A 21,293-nucleotide genomic window follows, 5' to 3' on the forward strand; every position below is an offset into this window, starting at 1 on the left:
TGCAACAAATGACGAACATTTTGTTTCTAAGGGTTACCAAGGATAAGCTCCGTATTCAATAAAATTCGACTAAGCTTGTCTTTCTCAGTGCTCCCGGAGGATCTTTGACAGCTGGATAGGAAGTTTCCTCACAAAATTACTGCAATTTTTCAGCTGTAGCGAGCGTGTTCCAAATTAATCCTCTCATTTTTTCAGGCCAAGGTCACTATGGATGTTTGGGAACCAAGAGTATCCGTTTTCGGTAAATGGACGTTGACGTTACATACACTGACCTTGGAAGAGTTACTCTCATATTTTCATACACTAAGTTGGAACATCGACTTGGTGAACCTTCGTCATATTTGGCCCGTAGTGAATATTTCAGTATTTTAATACGTGATATTTCGATATTTGTTGTCTCAATATTTGCATTTGAAAAAGTGTTCGTGATCGAAATTAAAAACTTCCACACTGATAAGCATACATTTATGTATGATTAGGCCTCATTGCGGTTTCATAGGAAGAAATTGTCTGCATAACTGTCGAAGGGAGTGTCACAGCTCATCTTTGTTAACCTTCTATTAGCAAGATGAGATGCAACGTCTACGCAATAGTGCGTTGCGTGACATACGAAAGAGCGCCCGAGTGGAGCTATGGCGGAGAGAGGGGGGGGGGGGCATCGTGCGCGTGTGTTTGCATTGGCAAAATTAAACGAAATTAACTCGGAGCTACAACGGTTAAAAGGATAGCAACCTTGACGCGAATGACAGATGACGGACTTGACAATTTCAGGCTGGGCTCTCAAACCACATAGAGAATTTAGTGTATACTTTTTTAAAAAGCAGTTCCCTGTAATTTCACTCCCTCTTGTTTTAACTACTTATGAAACTCCCCCAGGTTGGAGAGCTCACAAAATGCTTCCTGAGGGGACCGATTTTTGGTCGCTCGGGTTCAAACCACGAGCTCTTCTCCCAATCATTTTGGTATCTTCCTTTCGTTATGTTTTCGGGTAAGCGCCAAATGAGCTATGAAACCGTAAGGACAAAGTCCGCGCTGGTTAAATTTATTTCTTTCGTTTTGCGTGCACTCCCTCGGATAATGCCTTCCGAATCTACTTGATAGAACCTTTACCAGTTATTGTTCGCGTGAAGTGCTGCATAGTGGAACGCGTGGAAGTCATCTAAGGATGCGTCAGCGAAAAATCGATGCCAATACGCAATAGCTAAGAGCATAAGATACCTTCTAATCGCGCGAGTTTGCTATTTGCTCAGCTTACAAGCTTTAACAACGATCGATCCGGCTTTAATTTGAAGTTGAGGATAAGCTTGTTAACTGTCATTCGAGACATTCGCCTCACAGTGCGTTATTGAACTATTTATCCAGCTCCGAATAATTGTTTTCATTTAATTTCACAAAACTCGCATGTTTGTATAAACGGAAGAGTAGCCGCCCCGAAGTCTTCGTGCGGTTTCTGTAACAGTAGTTTTTGCCCGCTCGCATAGACTTTTTGTATTGTATTTTCTCCTCCTCGGATGCTTTGCTTTTTGTCCATGATAATTATTACGGTTGCAGAGGCGGAAAGAGTGCTCACACCCTTAAAACCGAAACTTAGATCATGTGTCAAATGACAATCATGCGGGTTGAAACTTTCCAGTCACAGTGTGTCATAACACAGTAATATCGCGAAATATTTTAGCTAATAGGTCATAAATGTAAACCCCCGAGCCGACTTTGTGCTTATACAAGTGATACTGGTTATGGTTTGGATGTTTGGGAGCGAGTTGCTATTATTTTCGAAAGATAATGTGTGTGCCATAAATTAAACTTAACAACGCTATTTTTACGTCTGTTTAGTGACGTCACAACTCCCTCTGCGATACATGAAACTGACCGCCTAAAAGCGCAAACTAATATATTGCAGTTCCTTTGTTATCTGAAATAACATTAGAGTTTCGATGGCGATTGCGATGGCGAGAGGAAAATTCTCTACTTTCGCTCTATTTACGATCGGACTTGTTTTATCGAGTGATGTCTCATTTCGCGGATTCTTTGTCGAAGGTAAGGTACTTGAAGTTGTCTTGCTTTGGAAACTTTGTAAAGGAAACAACGTGTAGTGAGAGTTAAAATCGACGGCAATATTTCTTCTTCAGTATTTTTCTGTTTGACTGCGAAATTATTGGGATTGTGATAAATTTAAAACTGACTCGTCGTTAAACTTTGCTTTTAGGCGCTGTCAGTGTTAGCGAGGAGCTTTTGATTCGACATATCGTGGATAACATAAATCCGAACGTCAGACCCGTATTAAACCCGTCTGAGGCAGTAAATATTACTTTGGACATAACTTTTCACGGTGTGATCGAAATGGTGAGTGTCCTATATTTCAGTTTTCATTGATATCTATAGGAATGTTTTGAAATTTCTGTTCGACGCATCTTTCACCATCGAAAGTATCTATGACTTCCTGTCCGTCTTGTTATTTTTTAATTGAACCAAGTTGGACTCGTAACACTTAGGCATGTGTGTGTTTGGTTGATGGGCAGGAGAGATTTCGTTCGGGCAACAGACAATAACTTCAGGGTATAAACATACGCGCGAGGTCTATCCGGTTGTATGGACCCCGGACTTCGTTCTTTCTTAGCATCCTCGGCATTTTAAAACAAGTACACGCAACTTCCTGAAACACCGTGATAAGTCGTACCCGGGGGAACCGCTATTGAGGAAACCATTCCATTGCAAACCCAATTCAACAAATTTCGAAATAGGTTGTATTTATTCACTGGATTGTGGCACTTTCGCTATTAATAACATGGTTTTATGCAAACGGGGATATTTTACTTCTTTTTGACGGAATGAAACATCCACAATTTGAGGTTGGATTCTAATTTAACATGAGTTTAAAAGGAAATATTCTCCTACTTTGTTTTTCCATGAAGAATTCGAGCAGCATCAGAGACAAATTTAGCGGCACGAATGTTGCATATCTTAACTTATCCTCTGACAAAACAAACTATTAGTGATGCTTTCTAGGTCCGAAGTCACTGGATCGTCAAAGAAAAGCAAGCATAATGTGTGAATACCTGTTAATGTGTAAACATTTTGTTTGCCCTAGAGTCTCCACTTTTAGCGAAGTATGCCTATATGCGTGTTGTAGCTGAGTGGTTTACAAATTCAAATATTTGATCACAGCTCAGGCACGTGAGAAATGCATTTATCGGTGATGCGTGAATTGTTTGTTCCTCGCCAATGAGTTTATATTGAGGACAACGTAAGAAAGTTTTAGTTTTACTATAGCCATTTCACATTTCACAAATTTTGCCTGAAACCATTTGAAAGTGCAAAGATTTAGCGTTCAAATTAACTAAAAATTGTTGTTTGAATTTGTGCCAATGATTGGTTTACAATTTTTGCCCGAGGTCCCTCGTTATTTCCGTTAACAACAAAATATTTAGCCATTAACATGCATACCTCGGTGGAAACAGATTAAAACATTTAATGCGAAGAAAATTATGCACTATCAGAATTATTTTTTATTTTTTTTGGGTATTCATCTGCTGCAACTTTTTCTTTCGTTAGACTTTTCGAATTCAACTAAACTTAGCTCGAGGGACATTCTTACTTAAAGAAAGCTCTCTTGTTCAAAACTCAGTTAAATCTGTACGTGAGATTTTGAACACATGTGAACAGCTCCCTAAGGCTCTGTAATCATTTCGTAGCCAGGTCTTTTCCAAATTGGCAAGTCTCCGACGAGTGCTGATTGATATGTTATTTCGGAGTAGACAAAGGATTGATAAACAGACTGTTTTGGAAGCAACGAAACAAAACATTTCAAGCTGATTGTGTGAAAACTTCAAATTACCAATAGTATGAATTGAATGAATATGATATGCTTCCACGCGTGTAATATAAAGGACGGATTAAATCTATTCTAATCAAATCATAATATTTCCAGCCCTAGAATTTATTAAGATAATCAGCTTTCAACGCCAAGAAAAAAAACAACTTGTTGCAGTAGAATAACAGAAGATGTGGTAAACTTTGCTTGAGCTTGAAAAAGCTTCGAATGATATAGTGACGTAGGTTATAAAACGAAGACTTCAGGGCATTAAAACTGGCTTATACAGGCAACATGTTGAGATAAATGAATGACTCTTTATGAAAAGAATTAATAATGAATTGAAAATGTAAACAAAAGGGTTTTTTTTGCTAAATTTATGCAAATATTCCAAAATGTTTACAAATTGCTCAAGAAGTGTGAAAATATTAATGTTTTTGTGAGCAAAGAAGATTAAAAACCTATATTTTTAGAGAATGAAATTAAAGAAATTTTCCAAATAATAGACTTGTTTTCAAGTAGTTGTGAGTTCAACCGGAAACGGAAATCCTGGAAAGATAATCATGATTTTGAAATCCAAAGTTGAAAGATTACAGTCCCTAGTCAAAAACATCGACACTCTTCTGGCAAGAGTTCAAATAACTTTTTCAAAAGCGGCTGTCGATGGTGTAAACAGGTAGTTTTTCTCGTGTAGGGCGGTTAGGCGAAACACAAACACCTGTGCCAGTTGGCGGGCTAAACAGACGACGTGAGAGGTCTTAATGGCAGCGGCAGACCGCCAGTAGCCGGCTTTAATTAAAACTCTTGTCTTCTGTGCTTGAAAATTTAAAATATGATGATTGTTTGCTTTTAGGTACTGTAGCAGTTTTAATCTGTTCTTAGAGGTATTAATCTCAGGGAAAATATGATATCGGAAGAAAGAACGATTAGAGCGATTTCGGGTCAACTCTTCAGCCCACATATAAATCGCTACGCTAGACATGCTTTTTGACGGAGTTCTCGTTTTGCAAATATAACAGATCACTTGTAAGAACCTGAAAAAATATAGCTTCTAACCATAACAGTCCTGTAGTGGGTTGAAGATAAAGGTCAAATGGGCTTGAGCTCTGAATGTCCAATGATGCCGAAGTGAAATAGATCTCGGATCCTATGGGTGCTGAAAAACGCGCGCGAGATCACGTAGCTCACACGCGCGTACTCGCGAGGATTGAACTCTTTATTGCTTTTTCTTTTTTATCGCATAAAGCGCCAACAGGTTCTCTCTTGCTCTTCCATCGTGCGTGAACGATACACACGATTTGAACTCTGTCATATCATTTGGGGTGTAGGACTGGCACAGATTCCTTTTCAGAATGCTAAAATAAACGAAATATGAGGAGGGTTATTGCACTTCATCAATTGACTCAAAGCCAAACTAGCATAATCGTTTGTAACGAGCTAAAGTAATGCCAAAAACCAAAGGCAGCCAAAGTTCGCAAAATAAGCCTCCGCAAATATGCTAATTTTTTTTCTTCGTGCGATGGGTGAAATATAGGAATTTTGTTTGGGAAGAAACAGTCGCATTCTCAACATGAAAATCTGCCTTAGTTTAAGCAAAAATTAAAGTTACTTCGCTTGGTGCTGGATCCTTTTATGCCGCCGCACCATGTTTGTGGAATAGTTTTCCTGCTGAATTGCGTGCAATCTCATAATTGACAATTTTTAAAAGCAATCTTAACCCCTACATTTTTGGTCAGGTTTTTCTTTAACCTATTTAGACCAAATATTTTATTTTATGTAAGTTTTTATGAATATTATTTAATCTGATTTGTTTTATTTTCTTGTAAGTCTCATTTACATTTTACATAGTATACTTCGATTGTTGCAGAACAGTTTGATAGCTGAATCATTGTGAAGCGTTGCTGATCATTTCCATGTAAATAGACATTGTTTCTCGCTCATGTTTACTTCCTTTCGCAGGCGATTCACGTGTGTTGTCATTTCCGCCTCCCCTCCCCCACCCCCGCACTTCTGGCAACCCACGAATTGCGTACAGTGTAATAGCTCTTATGTGCGATGACGTTATTTACCAAAAGATCCACCCATACGCCTCGTTTCCACTCAAATTTACACGCACCTTGGCCTCTTTCTTGTTTTCTCCATTTGAATATTATTTTTGATTTTAGTGTTTTAGGAATACCGTGGTATTAAAATTCATTACGTGGGTAAAATTGGGTTTTATGACGTTAACTCTTTAACTCCCAAGATCACGTGATTGTTAATTCTCCTCTCTAGCTACTACAAATATCCATGTAAATTAGTCATGAGAATTTGGTGTAAGATCAAGATAACAACTTCTACCTGATTAGTTTGGATATTCTCATTACCTGTTTGCTGGATAATGTAAGGATATTATAGGGAGAAGTTAAATGTTGATCCCTTCTGAGAGTTAAATGGTTAACATGCATAAAGCCTCTTTCCTGACTCACTCTTTTCCATACTGGATGCTGTTTGCAATCGTCACATTCAACAACTTTCTTATGGCGCTTGTGTTTTTTAGTCTAGAACACAAATATTCATCTTGAAATGATTTTTACTCTAATTAATCTGATGATACGTGTTGATATACAAGCGGTTAGATTTTATCATCCTCACTTCTTACCTTTCTTAAGTAAATAAAATAGGAAACGTGAGAAAGTTATTAATTCTTAAATGCTGTTACGTTTTTCAGTGAGATATTTGTCAGTTATGAATGATTTCATGATCACAGATAGTTATTAAGCTAACTTAAATTAAAAGTAAATTCTCTGACCCTATTTTCAGTCTCAACGTTTTCTTAGGAATAACAGAGCAACTTTCTTGCGATTTAATAGAGAGTAGAATGCAACTAACCACTGATCATTTACACTATGTAACTGAGTCAAATTTGGTAGTAAAAAACTAACATTAAAGCAGTTGAACTTAAACCTAACAACAGCATTCTTCTAATCTTCATTCCAGGCCGAAAAATATCAAATTCTCACTAGTAGTGTTTGGGTACGGCAGGTGAGTCCTGGGAACCAACATTACCTCGTTCCCAGACCCTCCCTTCACCCTTTACCTGTAGCTTGGTGACGAATGACCCCTTCCGTAAGGCTTGTGATCAGCGGCCATACCAATTGAAATACGCTGCGTACGTCATCAGCTATGAGGGTGGGGAGAGGACTGGGAATGAGTATTCTGCATGCTCTCATACTTAGGTGCTTACTTTTCCAGGACGAAAAACACCAAATTCTCACAACAGACATCTGGGTTAGGCAGGTAAGAGAAACAATCCAAAATCATGAATTCTACAGGATTTAAGTGCTCAACCAGATTATCATCTATTGCTTCTCTCTGGTCGTTTTTCACTTGCACGAGGTTTCTACTTTTAAGAGGATCAAAATACACTCACGAGAATTCCGAAAAAAAACGCCCCTTGCGCTAAACATCATGTTTCATGAATGGTGATTCCTACGCGATCACTTGATTCAGCCTCATTGCGTGACGAAAGTTTTTATCAAAGCATGCTAGTTTGGCTTTATCAACTGAGTTGATTATGACCACCGTAAAGAGTTTTTAAAGTTGTCGTTTCGAGCGTTCGCCCTTCGTCAGAGCTTCGTTAGTCCTTCGTTAACCTTTCGTGATCACTCTGACGAACGTATATCGATCGAAACATCAACTCTTTTTACGGCGGCCAATTTACATCATCAACTCAGATGATAGAACCAAATGATCTTTTAATACCCCTGCCGTTGCAGCACCAGTTTTCTTTAGAAACTCTTAATCGTGCGACAAACCATTCAATCATTTCCGCGATGGAAAAACGCACCATTACGAGAGTTCTACTTCACATAGCAAAACCATCCATTTGAGAAAGACCCCCCCCCCCTCCCTTGACTACGCACCAGCCCTTCGATCAATAGCATTGCATTTCTTTTAGTATATCCTGAGAATTTGGTGTTATAAGCTATGCGCTTTTGATAACTTAGAACCTCTTGCTTTTAATTTTTTTTTTCATGCTTAGCGTCTGTTTGGGAATATATAAAATCTATGAGGAAAGTTCAATTACTGATCAGCTAAACGAGAAGTGTGCTCCAAATATCAATACCTACTGTGTTTTGAGATTGTAAAGAATAATTCAGCCGTTGGAAATTTGTCTTTAAATATTCTGAAAATTTTACTATGGTGGCCGCCATTTTGATGACAGCATAGTAACCTGGCCGTGACCACAAATCCATTACGCGTGTTTCTCGAACAGTTGCAGCTCTGGTTATTATAAACAATTATTACTCGAGTAAAGGATTGTTAAAAAAGAATGCCAAGAGTAGTAAAACAATGGCGCAAGACTTGTAACATTACGTTACAGCAAGGGGGCCAGGTTGCATGGTAAGGTTAAGAATGGTGGCGCCCTAGATGGAATTTTCAGCACTGTAAAGACTGTTTTGAAAGAGTTTGATTACTCTGCGTGATCTAAACACGCGGTAAGTCATACTTTTATGTATGCTGTTAGATTATATTGATAAAAACATATTTTGTGGAGCACCTTCCTCTTTAAATTGGAAACAGTTTATAATGTCACTTTATAACATCGTGGTTTCTATCGTGCATCATGCCTTACGCTTGTAAAATGTTTAATGTGACAGGAATGGATGAACCAACTGATCAGGTGGAATACCAGCGAATACGGTGGACTCGAACAAATATCTATTGATTCTTCCCTTGTTTGGCAGCCGGACATTGTTCTTTATAACAAGTGAGTGTAAATCATGTTCTGGGCATGTTGTTGTATTCGAGACCCATTCCACAGCAAGGTCGCCTTCAGCCTCACTCCAACTCAAATGCTTGGTAACTAAGTACACAACTGTATAATGGCCTTTTAAAGTGAGGATTCAAACTGTACCATAAGAAAGAAATGCTCAGCAGTTTTCATTTAAATGGTCACACGCCGGGTTCCATCTACAGACAGTTTTACATGAAAATTTAGCTGATTTGCTCTCATTTGAAGGTCATCTTGATTATCTTTATATGTGATAATAAACAGCGGCCAGTCTGGCTCGTAAAAAACTGAATGGTCAGTTTTAAGGCGATGTGTTAGGCTGAAAGATTGGACTGTTATAAAAAGTAATTGGTCAGCTTTGATCTCTTAGGGACGTGAAATTGCCATAGAATGATCTTTTTCAAAGTAAGATTATCGTAGTGATATTTCTTCTTTTATCTTGTATAGTGTTTTTGAAGAATTTGACGGTAGAATGGATAACGTGAAAACTCGAATTCGAGTAACCCACACGGGTCATTGTTACTGGGCAGCGCCTTTCATCTTCAAAACTTCGTGTCATTTTAACGTAAGAGATTTTCCTTTCGATGAGCAGCAGTGTAAACTCAAGTTTGGCTCTTGGAATTTCCACAAGGGACAACTCGATTTACTCCGCAAGCGAGAAGTTGCACCAGTGGCAAAGGAAAGAGTAGAGAATGGGGAGTGGAATGTAACATCCATCCAGATCAAGCGGAACGAAGTTGTATATGCGTGTTGCCCAGATGAGAAATACCCCGACGTTACATTTTTTATCAACCTCAAGCGGCGCTCTTTGTTTTACACCTACAATCTGATCATACCTAACTTTCTCATAGCTCTACTTGCCTTCTTTTCGTTTTATATTCCAGTGGAGTGTGGCGAGAGAATATCATTCGTGATCACCGTCTTACTGAGCATGACCGTATTTCTGCTGTTGGTTGCGGAGAGCATTCCTCCCACTTCTGAGGCAGTGCCAGTCATTGGAATGTACTATACTTGCTCGATCATTGAAGTCGCCTTAGCACTTGTTGCAACTGGCATCAGTTTAAAGGTGTACTACAGCTATTTGTACGGAAAAGGCTTATCACCTCGGTTACGAAGATTCCTTTTTTGTCGTTTGGCGCCATTACTGTGGGTTGACACGGAAATTGTCAGCGAGGCAAAACTTGCAAAAAACAAATCGTGCTTCCCGTTTAATTGTCTCAAAAGGCTTAAGTCAAACGTTCCACGGGATGGTGTCATCTCGATGTACAATGTTACAGAGAACAAAGCGAATCAGCCTAATGGAGTAGCGACGACAGCGAAAAACGAAGTAAATTTGCTTGCTGTTGATGTTAAGACTTCAGCCGAAACCGATATCGCCCTTTTAGAGACACAAAATAGTTTATCTGACCAAGAGATAAGACAGAGAGTCAAAAAAACGTCTACGGCGCCCGAACCGCAAAATGCAGTATCATCGACACTGAAGGGACACAAGGACATCGACTTCCATGCGACAGAAAGTAGGATTGCTGCGGCCATAGTGGATCGAGCTTTCATGGTGTTGTTTATTTTAGTGTTTTTCGCATCGACACTTATCATTTTACTTTTGCCATTCATCAGGAAAGGATGATCTCAAATCAAGGCTCAAATATGAACTAAAACGCTCTCGGGTCGCGAAGTTGTCTTCTTTTGTTTGTCTGATGAATGGAAAAAGTGGTCACGCACCAACATCTGTCACGTGAGCAAGCAAGCTTCAATGTTATAACTATGCAGCTTTTAGCGTGACACAAATTACGTTGAAGATGTAAAGTAAGATAGAAGAATTGCCATCGAGAATGTCTTCTTGACGGAAAGTTTGATGCAAACTTGCATAAAAACAACCATTGCCTTGCTTTTGGTTTAGCCATCGCACTAAATAGCAATAAGACGAGAACTGTAACTGTTTTATCCTCAAGTTGGTTGGTTACTGTTTGCGTGGTTCAAAACAATAATTTTTCTAAAACAATTTGGCAAAATTCTTTTAATGTGACTTTCATTTGACGAAACTCGTATGTTTGTATAAACTTAACGGAAGAGTAGCCGCCCCGAAGTCTTTGTGTAGTTTCTGTAACTGTAGTTTTTGCCCGTTCGCATAGATTTTTTGTAATGTATTTTTCGCCTCCTCGGATGTTTTGCTTTTTGCCCATGATAATTATTACGGTTGCAGAGGCGGAAAGAGCGCTCACACCCTTAAAACCGAAACTTAGATCATGTGTCAAATGACAATCATGCGGGTTGAAACTTTCCAGTCACAGTGTGTCATAACGCAGCAATATTGAAGAAATTTAAAATGGTTTCCGTGTTTACATAGCCTGATGTAAACACGCGGGAGGTTGGGAGAACACGAGATAAGCGTAGGAAACCACGACGCGAAGCGGAGTGGTTTCCAGCTTATCGAGTGTTCTCCCAACCTCCCAGGTGTTAACATCAGGCTATGTAAACACGGAAACCATTTTACAGTTCTTTTATAAAATGACTAATGAAAGAGGAACGAAAACCGTGTTTACATACGCTCATGTAAAATGGTTTTATGGCCAATCAGAGCGCGCGTACCATTAGAATTATTTTATAACAAGAAATATTTTAGCTAATAGGTCATAAATGTACCCCCCGTGCCGACTTTGTGCTTAAACAAGTGATACTGGTTATGGTTTGGATGTTTGAGAGCGAGTTGCTATTATTTTCGGAAGATAGTGTGTGTACCATACGTTAAACTTAACAACGCTATTTTTACGTCTGTTTAGTGACGTCACAACTCCCTCTGCGATACATGAAACTGACCGCCTAAAAGCGCAACTAATGTATTACAGTTCCTTTGTTATCTGAAATAACATTAGAGTTTCGATGGCGATTGCGATGGCGAGAAGAAAATTCCCTACTTTCGCTCTATTTACGATCGGACTTGTTTTATCAAGTGATGTCTCATTTCGCGGATTCTTTGTCGAAGGTAAGGCACTTGAAGTTGTCTTGCTTTGGAAACTTTGTAAAGGAAACAACGTGTAACGAGAGTTAAAATCGACCGCAATATTTCTTCTTCAGTATTTTACTGTTTAACTGCGAAATTATTGGGATTGTGATAAAGTTAAAACTGGCTCGTCATTAAACTTTGCTTTTAGGCGCTGTCAATGTTAGCGAGAAGCGTTTGATTCAACAAATCGCGAAGAACATAAATCCGAACGTCAGACCCGTATTAAACCCGTCTGAGGCAGTAAATATTACTTTGGACATAACTTTTCACGGTGTGATCGAAATGGTGAGTGTCCTATATTTCAGTTTTCATTGATATCTATAGGAATGTTTTGAAATTTCTGCTCGACATATTTCACTATCGAAAGCATCTATGACTTCCTGTCCGTCTTGTTATTTTTTAATTGATCTAAGTTGGACTCATAACACTTAGACATGCGTGTGTTTGGTTGATGGGCAGGAGAGATTTCGTTCAAGCAACAGACAATAACTTCAGGATATAAACATACGCGCGAGGTTTATCCGGTTGTATGGACCCCGGACTTCGTTCTTTTGTTAGCATCCTCGGCATTTTAAAACAAGTACACGCGACTTCCTGAAACACCGTGATCTGCTGAAACTTTTTCTTTCGCTAGACTTTTCGAATTCAAATAAATTTAGCTCGAGGGACATTCTAACCTAAAGAAAGCTCTCTTGTTCAAAACTCAGTTAAATCTGTGAGATATTGAACAATAGGGACATTCTAACCTAAAGAAAGCTCTCTTGTTCAAAACTCAGTTAAATCGTGAGATATTGAACAAATGTGAACAGCTCCCTAACGCTCTGTAATTATTTCGTAGCTAGGTATTTTCCCTATTGGTAAGTCTCCGACGAGCGATAATTGATATGTTATTTCGGAGTAGACAAAGGATTGATAAACAGACTGTTTTTGAAGCAACGAAACAAAACATTTCAAGCTGATTGAGTGAAAACCTCAAATTACAAACAGTCTAAATTGAATGAATATAATACGCTTCCACGCGTGTATTATAAAGGACGGATTAAATCTATTTTAATCGAATCATAATATTTCCAGCCCCAGAATTTATAAAGATAATCAGCTTTCAGCGCCAAGAAAAAAAACAATTTGTTGAAGTAGAATAACAGGAGATGTGGTAAACTTTGCTTGAGCTTGAAAAAGCTGCAAATGATATAGTGACGTAGGTTATAAAACGAAGACTTCAGGGCATTAAAACTGGCTTATACAGGCAACATGTTGAGATAAATGAATGACTCTTTATGAAAAGAATTAATAATGAATTGAAAATGTAAACAAAAGGGTTTTTTTGGCTAAATTTATGCAAATATTCCAAGATGTTTACAAATTGCTCAAGAAGTGTGAAAATATTAATGTTTTTGTGAACAAAGAAGATTAAAAACCTATATTTTAAGAGAATGAAATTAAATAAATTTTCCAAATAATAGACTTGTTTTCAAATAGTTAGTGAGTTCAACCGGGAACGGAAATCCTTGAAAGGTAATCATGGTTTTGAAATCCAAAGTTGAAAGATTACAGTCCCTAGTCAAAAACATCGACACTCTTCTGGCAAGAGTTCAAATAACTTTTTCAAAAAGCGAGACAAAAGGCTGTCGCTGGTGTAAACAGGCAATTGTGCTCGTGTAGGGGCGGTTAGGCGAAACACAAACACCTGTGCCAATTGGCGGGCTAAACAGACGGCGGGTGAGAGGTCTCAATGGCGGCGGCAGACCGCCAGTAGCCGGCTTTAATTAACATTCTTGTCTTCTGGGCTTGAAAATTTAACATATGATGATTGTTTGCTTTTAGGTCTTGTAGCAGTTTTAATCTGTTCTTAGAGGTATTAATCTCAGGGAAAATATGATATCGGAAGAAAGAACGATTAGAGCGATTTCGGGTCAACTCCTCAGCCCACATATAAACCGCTACGCTAGACATGCTTTTTGACGGAATTCTCGTTTTGCAAATATAACAAATCACTTGTAAGAACCTGAAAAATATAGCTTCTAACCATAACGGTCCTGTAGTGGGTTGAAGATAAAGGTCAAATGGGCTAGGGCTCTGAATGTTCAATAATGCAAAGTGGAATAGATCTCGGATCCTGTGGGTGCTGAAAAACGCGCACGAGATCACGCAACTCACACGCGCGTATTCGCGAAGATTGAACAATTTATTGCTTTTTCTTTCTTATCGCATAAAGCGCCAACAGGTTCTCTCTTGCTCTTCCATCTTGCGAGAACGATACACACGATTTGAACTCTGTCATATCAGTGGGGTGCAGGACTGGCACAGATTCCTTTTCAGAATGCCAAAATAAACGAAATATGAGGGGGGTTATTGTACTTTATCAATTGACTCAAAGCCAAACAAGTATAATCGTTTGTAACGAGCTAAAGTAATGCCAAAAACTAAAGGTAGCCAAAGTTCGCAAAATGAGCCTCCGCAAATATGCTAATATGTTTTCTTTGCGCGATGGGTGAAATATAGGAATTTTGTTTAGGAAGAAACAGTCGCGTTCTCAACATGAAAATCTGACTTAGTTTATAAGTAAAAAATAAAGTTACCTCGCCTGAAGCTAGATCCTTTTATACCGCCGCACCATGTTTGTGGAATAGTTTACCCGCTAAATTGCGTGCTATCCCATCATTGATAATTTTTAAACGCAACCTTAAGACCTACCTTTTTGATCAGGTTTTTCTTTAACCTTTTTAGACCAGGCATTTTATTTTATTTAAGTTTTTATGAATATTATTTAATCTGATTTGTTTGATTTTATTGTAAGTTTCATTTACATTTTACATGGTATACTTAGATTGTTGCAGATAAGTTTCATAGGTGAATCATTGTGAAGCGTTACTGATCATTTAAGAATTTGCTCATGCTTAGCGTGCGTATATCGAGTTATGGATGCACGCGGGAAGTTTTGAGAGCACGAAAAATGCATTAAAGTAACTCGAGGCGCAGCCGAGAGTAACTCTAGCTTTTTGAGTGCTCTCCAAACTTCCCAAGTGCATCCATAACTCGATATACGCACGCTAAAAGCATGAGCAAATTCTTTTATAACAGAGCGACAACAAGGATCTGCGCGAAGAAGTCTTTTATTGTGATGGAGTGCAAAATTCTCACAACGCACAAAAAAAGTGAACAAACTTCCCTATTGGCTGGTCAAAAACACGCCACATTTTATACTTTGGTTTGAGCGAGAACATTTGATCCAGTTAACCGATAACTGTGGATGAAAAGCTCAAAATTTACGGGAAAAATGGTTTTTGATTTAGATTTTTTGCGGCCTTGGTTGTTTAGGTTTTGGTAAATTTCCAATTAACAACTGTGTACTCTATTCCCCAGGTTGAACAAATTTAAAAACAAAAATAAAAATGGAAATTTTACCTTCAAATGTTATTAATGACCAGCTGGTGACAGTTGGTGTTCCCAGTGAACGTCTTTCGGCCAAAATTTGCGGCAGCTGGTCTTCCGACAAATTTGCGAAACGTGCAACTTGCGAGTTTTTTTCGGCTTTATTTTTGTTGCTTGTTCGATCACGACCTAAAAGGCCAATGTCGATAGGAAAATTGGGCAGTTTTTCGCTGGTTTCTTCCATATTTCAGAGAGAAGGAAAACTTCACTGCAGCTTAACAGGACGGAAACTCGAAGGCCAGGTGAAAAAAAATGCTCACGTCATCTTAGTTACGCACGGGCGTGCGTAAATAAAGATTTTGTTCCTAGCGGCTCAATAGGACTTACATAATGTAAGCACGCGCGCTATGTTATAATTCTATGTAAATAGACATTGTTTCTCGCTCGTGCTCACTTCCTTTCGCAGGCGGTTCACGTGCGTTCTCACTTCTGTCAACCCACGACTTGCGTACAGTGTAATAGCTCTTACGTGCGATGACGTTATTTACTAAAAGATCCACCCATACGCAACAACAACAACAACAACGTATACGCCTCGTTTCCACTTAAATTTACACGCACCTTGGCCTCTTTCTTGTTTTCTCCATTTGAATATTATTTTTAATTTTAGTGTTTAAGGAATACCGTGGTATTAAAATTCAATACATGTGGGTAAAATTGAGTTTATGACGTTAACTCTTTAACTTCCAAGATCTGATTGTTAATTCTCCCCTCTGGCTGCTACAAATATCCTTATAAATTAGTTATGAGAATTTGGTGTAAGATTAAGATAACAACTTCTTCTTGAATATTCCCATGACCTGTTTACTGGATAATGTAAGGATATTACAGAGAGAAGTTAAATGTTGATCCTTCTGGGAGTCAAATGGTTAAATAAAGCTCATAAAGCCTCTTTCCTGACTCACTCTTTTCCATACTGGATGCTGTTTGCAATCGTTACATTCGACAACTTTCTTATGGCGCTTGTGTTTTTTAGTCTAGAACACAAATATTCATCTTGAAATAATTTTTGTTCTAATTAATCTCATGGCACATGTTGATATACAAGCGGTTAGATTTTATCATCCTCACTTCTTACCTTTCTCAAGTAAATAAAATAGAAAACGTGAGAAAGTTATTAATTCTTAAATGCTTAAATGTTTTTCAGTAAGTTATTTGTCAGTTACGAATAATTTCATGATCACAGAGAGTTATTAAGCTAACTTACATTAAAAGAAAATTCTCTGACCCTATTTTCAGTCTTAACGTTTTCTTAGGAATAACAGAGTAACTTTCTTGGGATTTCATAGAGAGTAGAATGCAATTAACCACTCATCATTTAAACCACGTAACTGAGTCAAATTTAGTAGTTATAAACTGACATTAAAGCGGTTGAACTTAAACCTAACAACAGCATTCTTCTAATCTTCATTCCAGGCCGAAAAATATCAAATTCTCACTAGTAGTGTTTGGGTACGGCAGGTAAGTCCTGGGAACCAACATAGCCTCGTTCCCAGACCCTCCCGAAATTTACGGGATTTAAATTTTTAATTTATTTTCATTTACGCTAAACATCATGTTTCTTGAATGGCGATTCCTACCTGATCTCTTGACTTAACCTCATTGCGTGACGAAAGTTTCTATTAAAGCATGCTAATTTGGGTTTATCAACTGAGTTGATGATGACCACCTTAAAGAGTTTTTAAAGTTGTCGTTTCGAGCCTTCGCCCTTCGTCAGAGCTTCGTTAGCCCTTAGTTAGCCTTTCGTGATCACTCTGACGAAAGTATATCGATCGAAACATCAACTCTTTTTACGGCGGCCAATTTACATTATCAAGTCAGATGATAAAATCAAATCATCTTGTCATACCCCTGCCGTTGGAGCACCACAGTTTCTTTAGAAACTCTAAATTGTGTGCGAATCCATTCAACATTTAGTTAACATCCGCGATGGAAAAACGCACCATCACGAAGAGAGTTCTACTTGACATAGCGAAACCATTCACTTGAGAAAGACCTCCCCTTCCCCCTTTCTCCCCCCCCCCCCCGCCCCCCCGTTCCCGTGATTACGCACCAGCCCTTTGATCGATAGCATTGCATTTCTTTGCCGGTATTTTTTTGAGAATTTGGTGTTACAGGCTTTGCGCTTTTGATAACCTAATACCTCTTGCTTTTATTCTTTTTTTTTTTTTTTCACGCTTACGGCCTGTTTGGGAATATATAAAATTTATGAGGAAAGTTCAATTACAGATCAGCTAAACGAGAAGTGTGCTCCAAATAACAAATAAAGGATCCATTAGAATTAACTACCTACTGTGTTTTTAGATTGTAAAGAATAATTCAGCCGTTGGAAATTTGTCTTTAAATATTCTGAAAATAGATGACTGCATAGTAACCTTGCCTTGCGCACAAATCCATGACGCGTGTTTCTCGAACAGTTGCAGCTCTGGTTATTATAAACATTCATTACTCGAATAAAGGATTGTTCAAACAGAATGCCAAGAGTAGTAAAACAATGGCGCGAGACTTACAACATTACGTTACAGCAAGAGGGCCAGGTTGCATAGCAAGGTTAACAATAGCGGCGCCTTAGACGGAATTTCAGCATTTTAAAGACAGTTTTGAAAGAGTTTGGTTACTCTGCGTGATCTAAACACGCGGTAAGTCATACTTTTATGTATGATGTTAGATAATAATGATAAAAAATATACGTTTTGTGGAGCACCTTCTTGAAATTGGAAACAGTTTTTGACGTCACTTTTTAATATCATGGTTGCTATCACGCATCATCTCTTACGCTTGTGAAATGGTTAATATGACAGAAATGGATAAACCAACTGATCAGGTGGAATACCAGCGAATACGGTGGACTCGAAGAAATATCTATTGATTCTTCCCTCTTGTGGCAGCCGGACATTGTTCTTTATAACAAGTGAGTGTAAATCGTGTTCCGGGCATGTTGTTGTATTCGAGACCCATTCCAGTTTGCAGTACCACGTAGTTCTAATGGTCCATTTTAAAGTTGTGTGCTTTGTTGCCAAGCCTTTGAATGGGAGTGAGGCTAAGGTTGACCTTGTTGTGTTAAAAACCTAGCTGCATTTCAAATACAATTACTTTGTTATCATGCTGACTAGATACAGGTCTCTATCACAGCAAGGTCGCCTTCAGCCTCACTCCAACTCAAAGGCTTGGTAACTATGTACACAACTGTATAATGACCTATTTAAGTGACGATTTGAACTGTACCATAAGAAAGAAATGCTCAGCAGTTTTCATTTGAATGGTCACACGCCGGTGTTTCATCGACAGACTTCAAAGTGTGAACCACCATGTAAAGGATATTTAACAGTTTTACATGAAAATTTAGTTGATTAGCTCTCATTTGAAGGTCGTCTTGATTATCTATATATGTGATAATAAACAGCGGCCAGTCGGGCTCGTGAAAAACTGAATGGTCAGTTTTAAGGCGATGTGTTAGGCTGAAAGATTGGACTGTAATTAAAAGTAATTGGTCAGCTTTGATCTCTTAGGAACGTCAATTTGCCATAGAATAATCTTTCCCAAAGTAAGATTATCGTAGTGAGATTTCTTCTTTTATCTTGTATAGTGTTTTTGAAGAATTTGGCGGTAGAATGGATAACGTGAAAACTCGAATTCGAGTAAACAGCACGGGTCATTGTTACTGGGCAGCGCCTTTCATCTTCAAATCTTCGTGTCATTTTAACGTAAGAGATTTTCCTTTCGATGAGCAGCAGTGTAAACTCAAGTTTGGCTCTTGGAATCTCCACAAGGGACTACTCGATTTAGTTCCCAAGCGGAATTTGGCACCAGTGGCAAAGGAAAAAGTAGAGAATGGGGAGTGGAATGTAACATCCATCCAGATCAAGCGGAGCGAAGATGAATATGCGTGTTGCCCAGATGAGAAATACACTGACGTTACATTTTATATCAACCTCAAGCGGCGCTCTTTGTTTTACACCTACAATCTGATCATACCTAACTTTCTCATAGCTCTACTTGCCTTCTTTTCGTTTTATATTCCAGTGGAGTGTGGCGAGAGAATATCATTCGTGATCACCGTCTTACTGAGCATGACCGTATTTCTGCTGTTGGTTGCGGAGAGCATTCCTCCCACTTCTGAGGCAGTGCCAGTCATTGGAATGTTCTATACTTGCTCGATCATTGAAGTCGCCTTAGCACTTGTTGCAACTGGCATCAGTTTAAAGATGTACTACAGTTATTTGTACGGAAAAGGCTTATCACCTCGGTTACGAAGATTCCTTTTTTGTCGTTTGGCACCATTACTGTGGGTTGACACGGAAATTGTCAGCGAGGCCAAACTTGCAAAAAACAAATCGTGCTTCCTGTTTAAATGTCTCAAAAGGCCTAAGTCAAGCGTTCCACGGGATAGTGTCATCTCGATGTACAATGTTATAGAGAACAAAGCGAATCAGCCTAACGGAGTAACGACGACAGCGAAAAACGAAGCAAATTTGCTTGCTATTGATGCTCAGACTTCAGCTGAAACCGATATAGCCCTTTTAGAGACACAAAAAATTTTATCTGACCAAGAGATAAGACAGAGAGTCAAAAAAACGTCTACGGGACCCGAACCGCAACACGCAGTCTCTTCGACACTGAAGGGGTACAAGGACATCGACTTCCATGCGACAGAAAGTAGGATTGCTGCGGCCATAGTGGATCGAGCTTTCATGGTGTTGTTTATTTTAGTGTTTTTCGCGTCGACCCTTATCATTTTACTTTTGCCATTCATCAGGAAAGGATGATCTCAAGTCAAGGCTCAAATATGAACTAAAACGCTCTCGGGTCGCGAAGTTGTCTTCTTTTGGGTGTCTGCTGAATGGAAAAAGTGGTCACGCACCAACATCTGTCACGTGAGCAAGCAAGCTTCAATGTTATAACTATGCAGCTTTTCGCGTGACATAAATCACGTTGAAGATGTAGAGTAAGAAGGAAGAATTGCCATCAAGAATGTCTTCTGGACGGAAAGTTTGATGCAAACTTGCATAAAAACAACCGTTGCCCTGCTTTTGGTTTAGCTATAAGACGAGGATTGTAACAGTTTTATCCTCGAGTTGGTTGGTTACTGTTCGCGTGGTTCAAAGTAATAATTTTTCTAAAACAATTTGGCAAAATTCTTTTAATGTGACTTTCATTTGACGAGTTTGCAAATAAAATTTTATTCTGTGGTCCATACCTTTTTTTATGGAACATTTTTGAGATTATATACACTTGCGACTATTGATTTGTATCAAAGAGATTTTACTTCATCTTGGAGGAAGGAACTCACTCGAAAAGGAGGAGCACGTAATTTTATAAATTTAAATGTAAATAATTTTCATCTGTTTTAAAATTAATGATGACTGCGTTACAACTAACAAACATGTTATGTAAATGAAAAAGTGCATAATTTTCTTTTATTATTATTATTATTATTATTATTATTATTTTTAAAGAAACTGTGTCAAGTTCTGTAATAAACATCCGGCTACTTAATATTTGACGCGTAACCCCTTTCCGCCTGAAAAATAAATTTCGCTTTCTCTGCACTGACCTCTTTACTTTTCCCATGGAACTGTCAAGGAGAATTTGTTTGGCCATCAGGAATGTCCTAAGTTGGTGATCATTTTCCTAATTCTCATGACCTTGATATTTGATGCAAGGGTTATTCTGTAAGGAGAAATTAGAAGCCAGTCACCATTAGGTGTTAAAGAGTTCATCTCACTCGCCTGGCACTCCCACGGGGCTCTATTATTCCAGGCCTCCACGGTCATTCGTGACAGATACAGTAAAATCCCCCTCCCTTCAACTCCCCAGGGAAATGGTTCCAGTTTAATAGCGGGGGCTTGGTGTTGAATGAGCACGTTTAGTTTGGGAAATTTTGCTAAATGTGTTACGTTTTCACAGGAGAGTAATGGGTTCCTGGTTTTCATAAATGTAATCACGTTCGTAACAATCGCAACAAAATGTCGGGACGTGTTGATCAGCTATGTTCTGACACTTACACGTTCATCAAGCGACGTTTATATTTAAATTTCGAGTCATCAGGATAAATTTAAGTCAAGGGAAATTAAACGAGTTCCAGTTAACGGTGAGTTAACCGATTTCGAAGTCGCTGATAGTAAATGACTGAAAAACAGGGTCAAATACAAGGGAGATCGGATCGGAGTTAACGGGTGGTTTGAGTTAGCCGGGTTCGAGTCAGCGGGATTCTACTGTAGCTTGAATTGGGGATCATAGAAGCATCTTTCCACCTCAATCTCGTCCCC

The 21,293-nt window shown here is 38.7% G+C and overlaps 2 protein-coding genes across 6 annotated transcripts; both read left to right on the plus strand.

Moving 5' to 3' along the window:
• The first annotated feature begins 1,698 nt into the window (after positions 1-1,698).
• On the plus strand, positions 1,699-10,911 carry LOC131770788 (neuronal acetylcholine receptor subunit alpha-10-like). Of its 3 annotated transcripts, none has more exons than XM_059086512.2 (5): positions 1,703-2,037; positions 2,207-2,343; positions 6,791-6,835; positions 8,455-8,564; positions 9,036-10,910. In XM_059086512.2, the coding sequence occupies exons 1-5, from the start codon at positions 1,935-1,937 to the stop codon at positions 10,213-10,215; spliced, it is 1,575 nt and encodes a 524-aa protein (XP_058942495.1). In that variant the 5' UTR covers positions 1,703-1,934; the 3' UTR covers positions 10,216-10,910. The 3 variants fall into 3 exon arrangements, with proteins under 3 accessions (XP_058942496.1, XP_058942495.1, XP_058942494.1); XM_059086511.2 differs by lacking the exon at positions 6,791-6,835 and adding an exon at positions 7,046-7,090; XM_059086513.2 differs by lacking the exon at positions 6,791-6,835 and having other exon boundaries at positions 1,699-2,037; positions 9,036-10,911.
• Positions 10,912-11,452: 541 nt separating this feature from the next.
• Positions 11,453-20,357, plus strand: LOC131770790 (neuronal acetylcholine receptor subunit alpha-10-like). 3 transcript variants are annotated; one of them, XM_059086515.2, is made up of 5 exons: positions 11,453-11,571; positions 11,741-11,877; positions 16,441-16,485; positions 17,826-17,935; positions 18,611-20,357. In XM_059086515.2, the coding sequence occupies exons 1-5, from the start codon at positions 11,469-11,471 to the stop codon at positions 19,788-19,790; spliced, it is 1,575 nt and encodes a 524-aa protein (XP_058942498.2). In that variant the 5' UTR covers positions 11,453-11,468; the 3' UTR covers positions 19,791-20,357. The 3 variants fall into 3 exon arrangements, with proteins under 3 accessions (XP_058942498.2, XP_066016258.1, XP_066016259.1); XM_066160161.1 differs by lacking the exon at positions 16,441-16,485; XM_066160162.1 differs by lacking the exons at positions 11,741-11,877; positions 16,441-16,485 and having other exon boundaries at positions 11,469-11,571.
• The last annotated feature ends 936 nt before the right edge of the window (positions 20,358-21,293 follow it).

This window comes from Pocillopora verrucosa, chromosome 13 (genome assembly GCF_036669915.1).
Source record: "Pocillopora verrucosa isolate sample1 chromosome 13, ASM3666991v2, whole genome shotgun sequence".
Classification (NCBI taxonomy): Eukaryota; Metazoa; Cnidaria; class Anthozoa; order Scleractinia; family Pocilloporidae; genus Pocillopora; species Pocillopora verrucosa.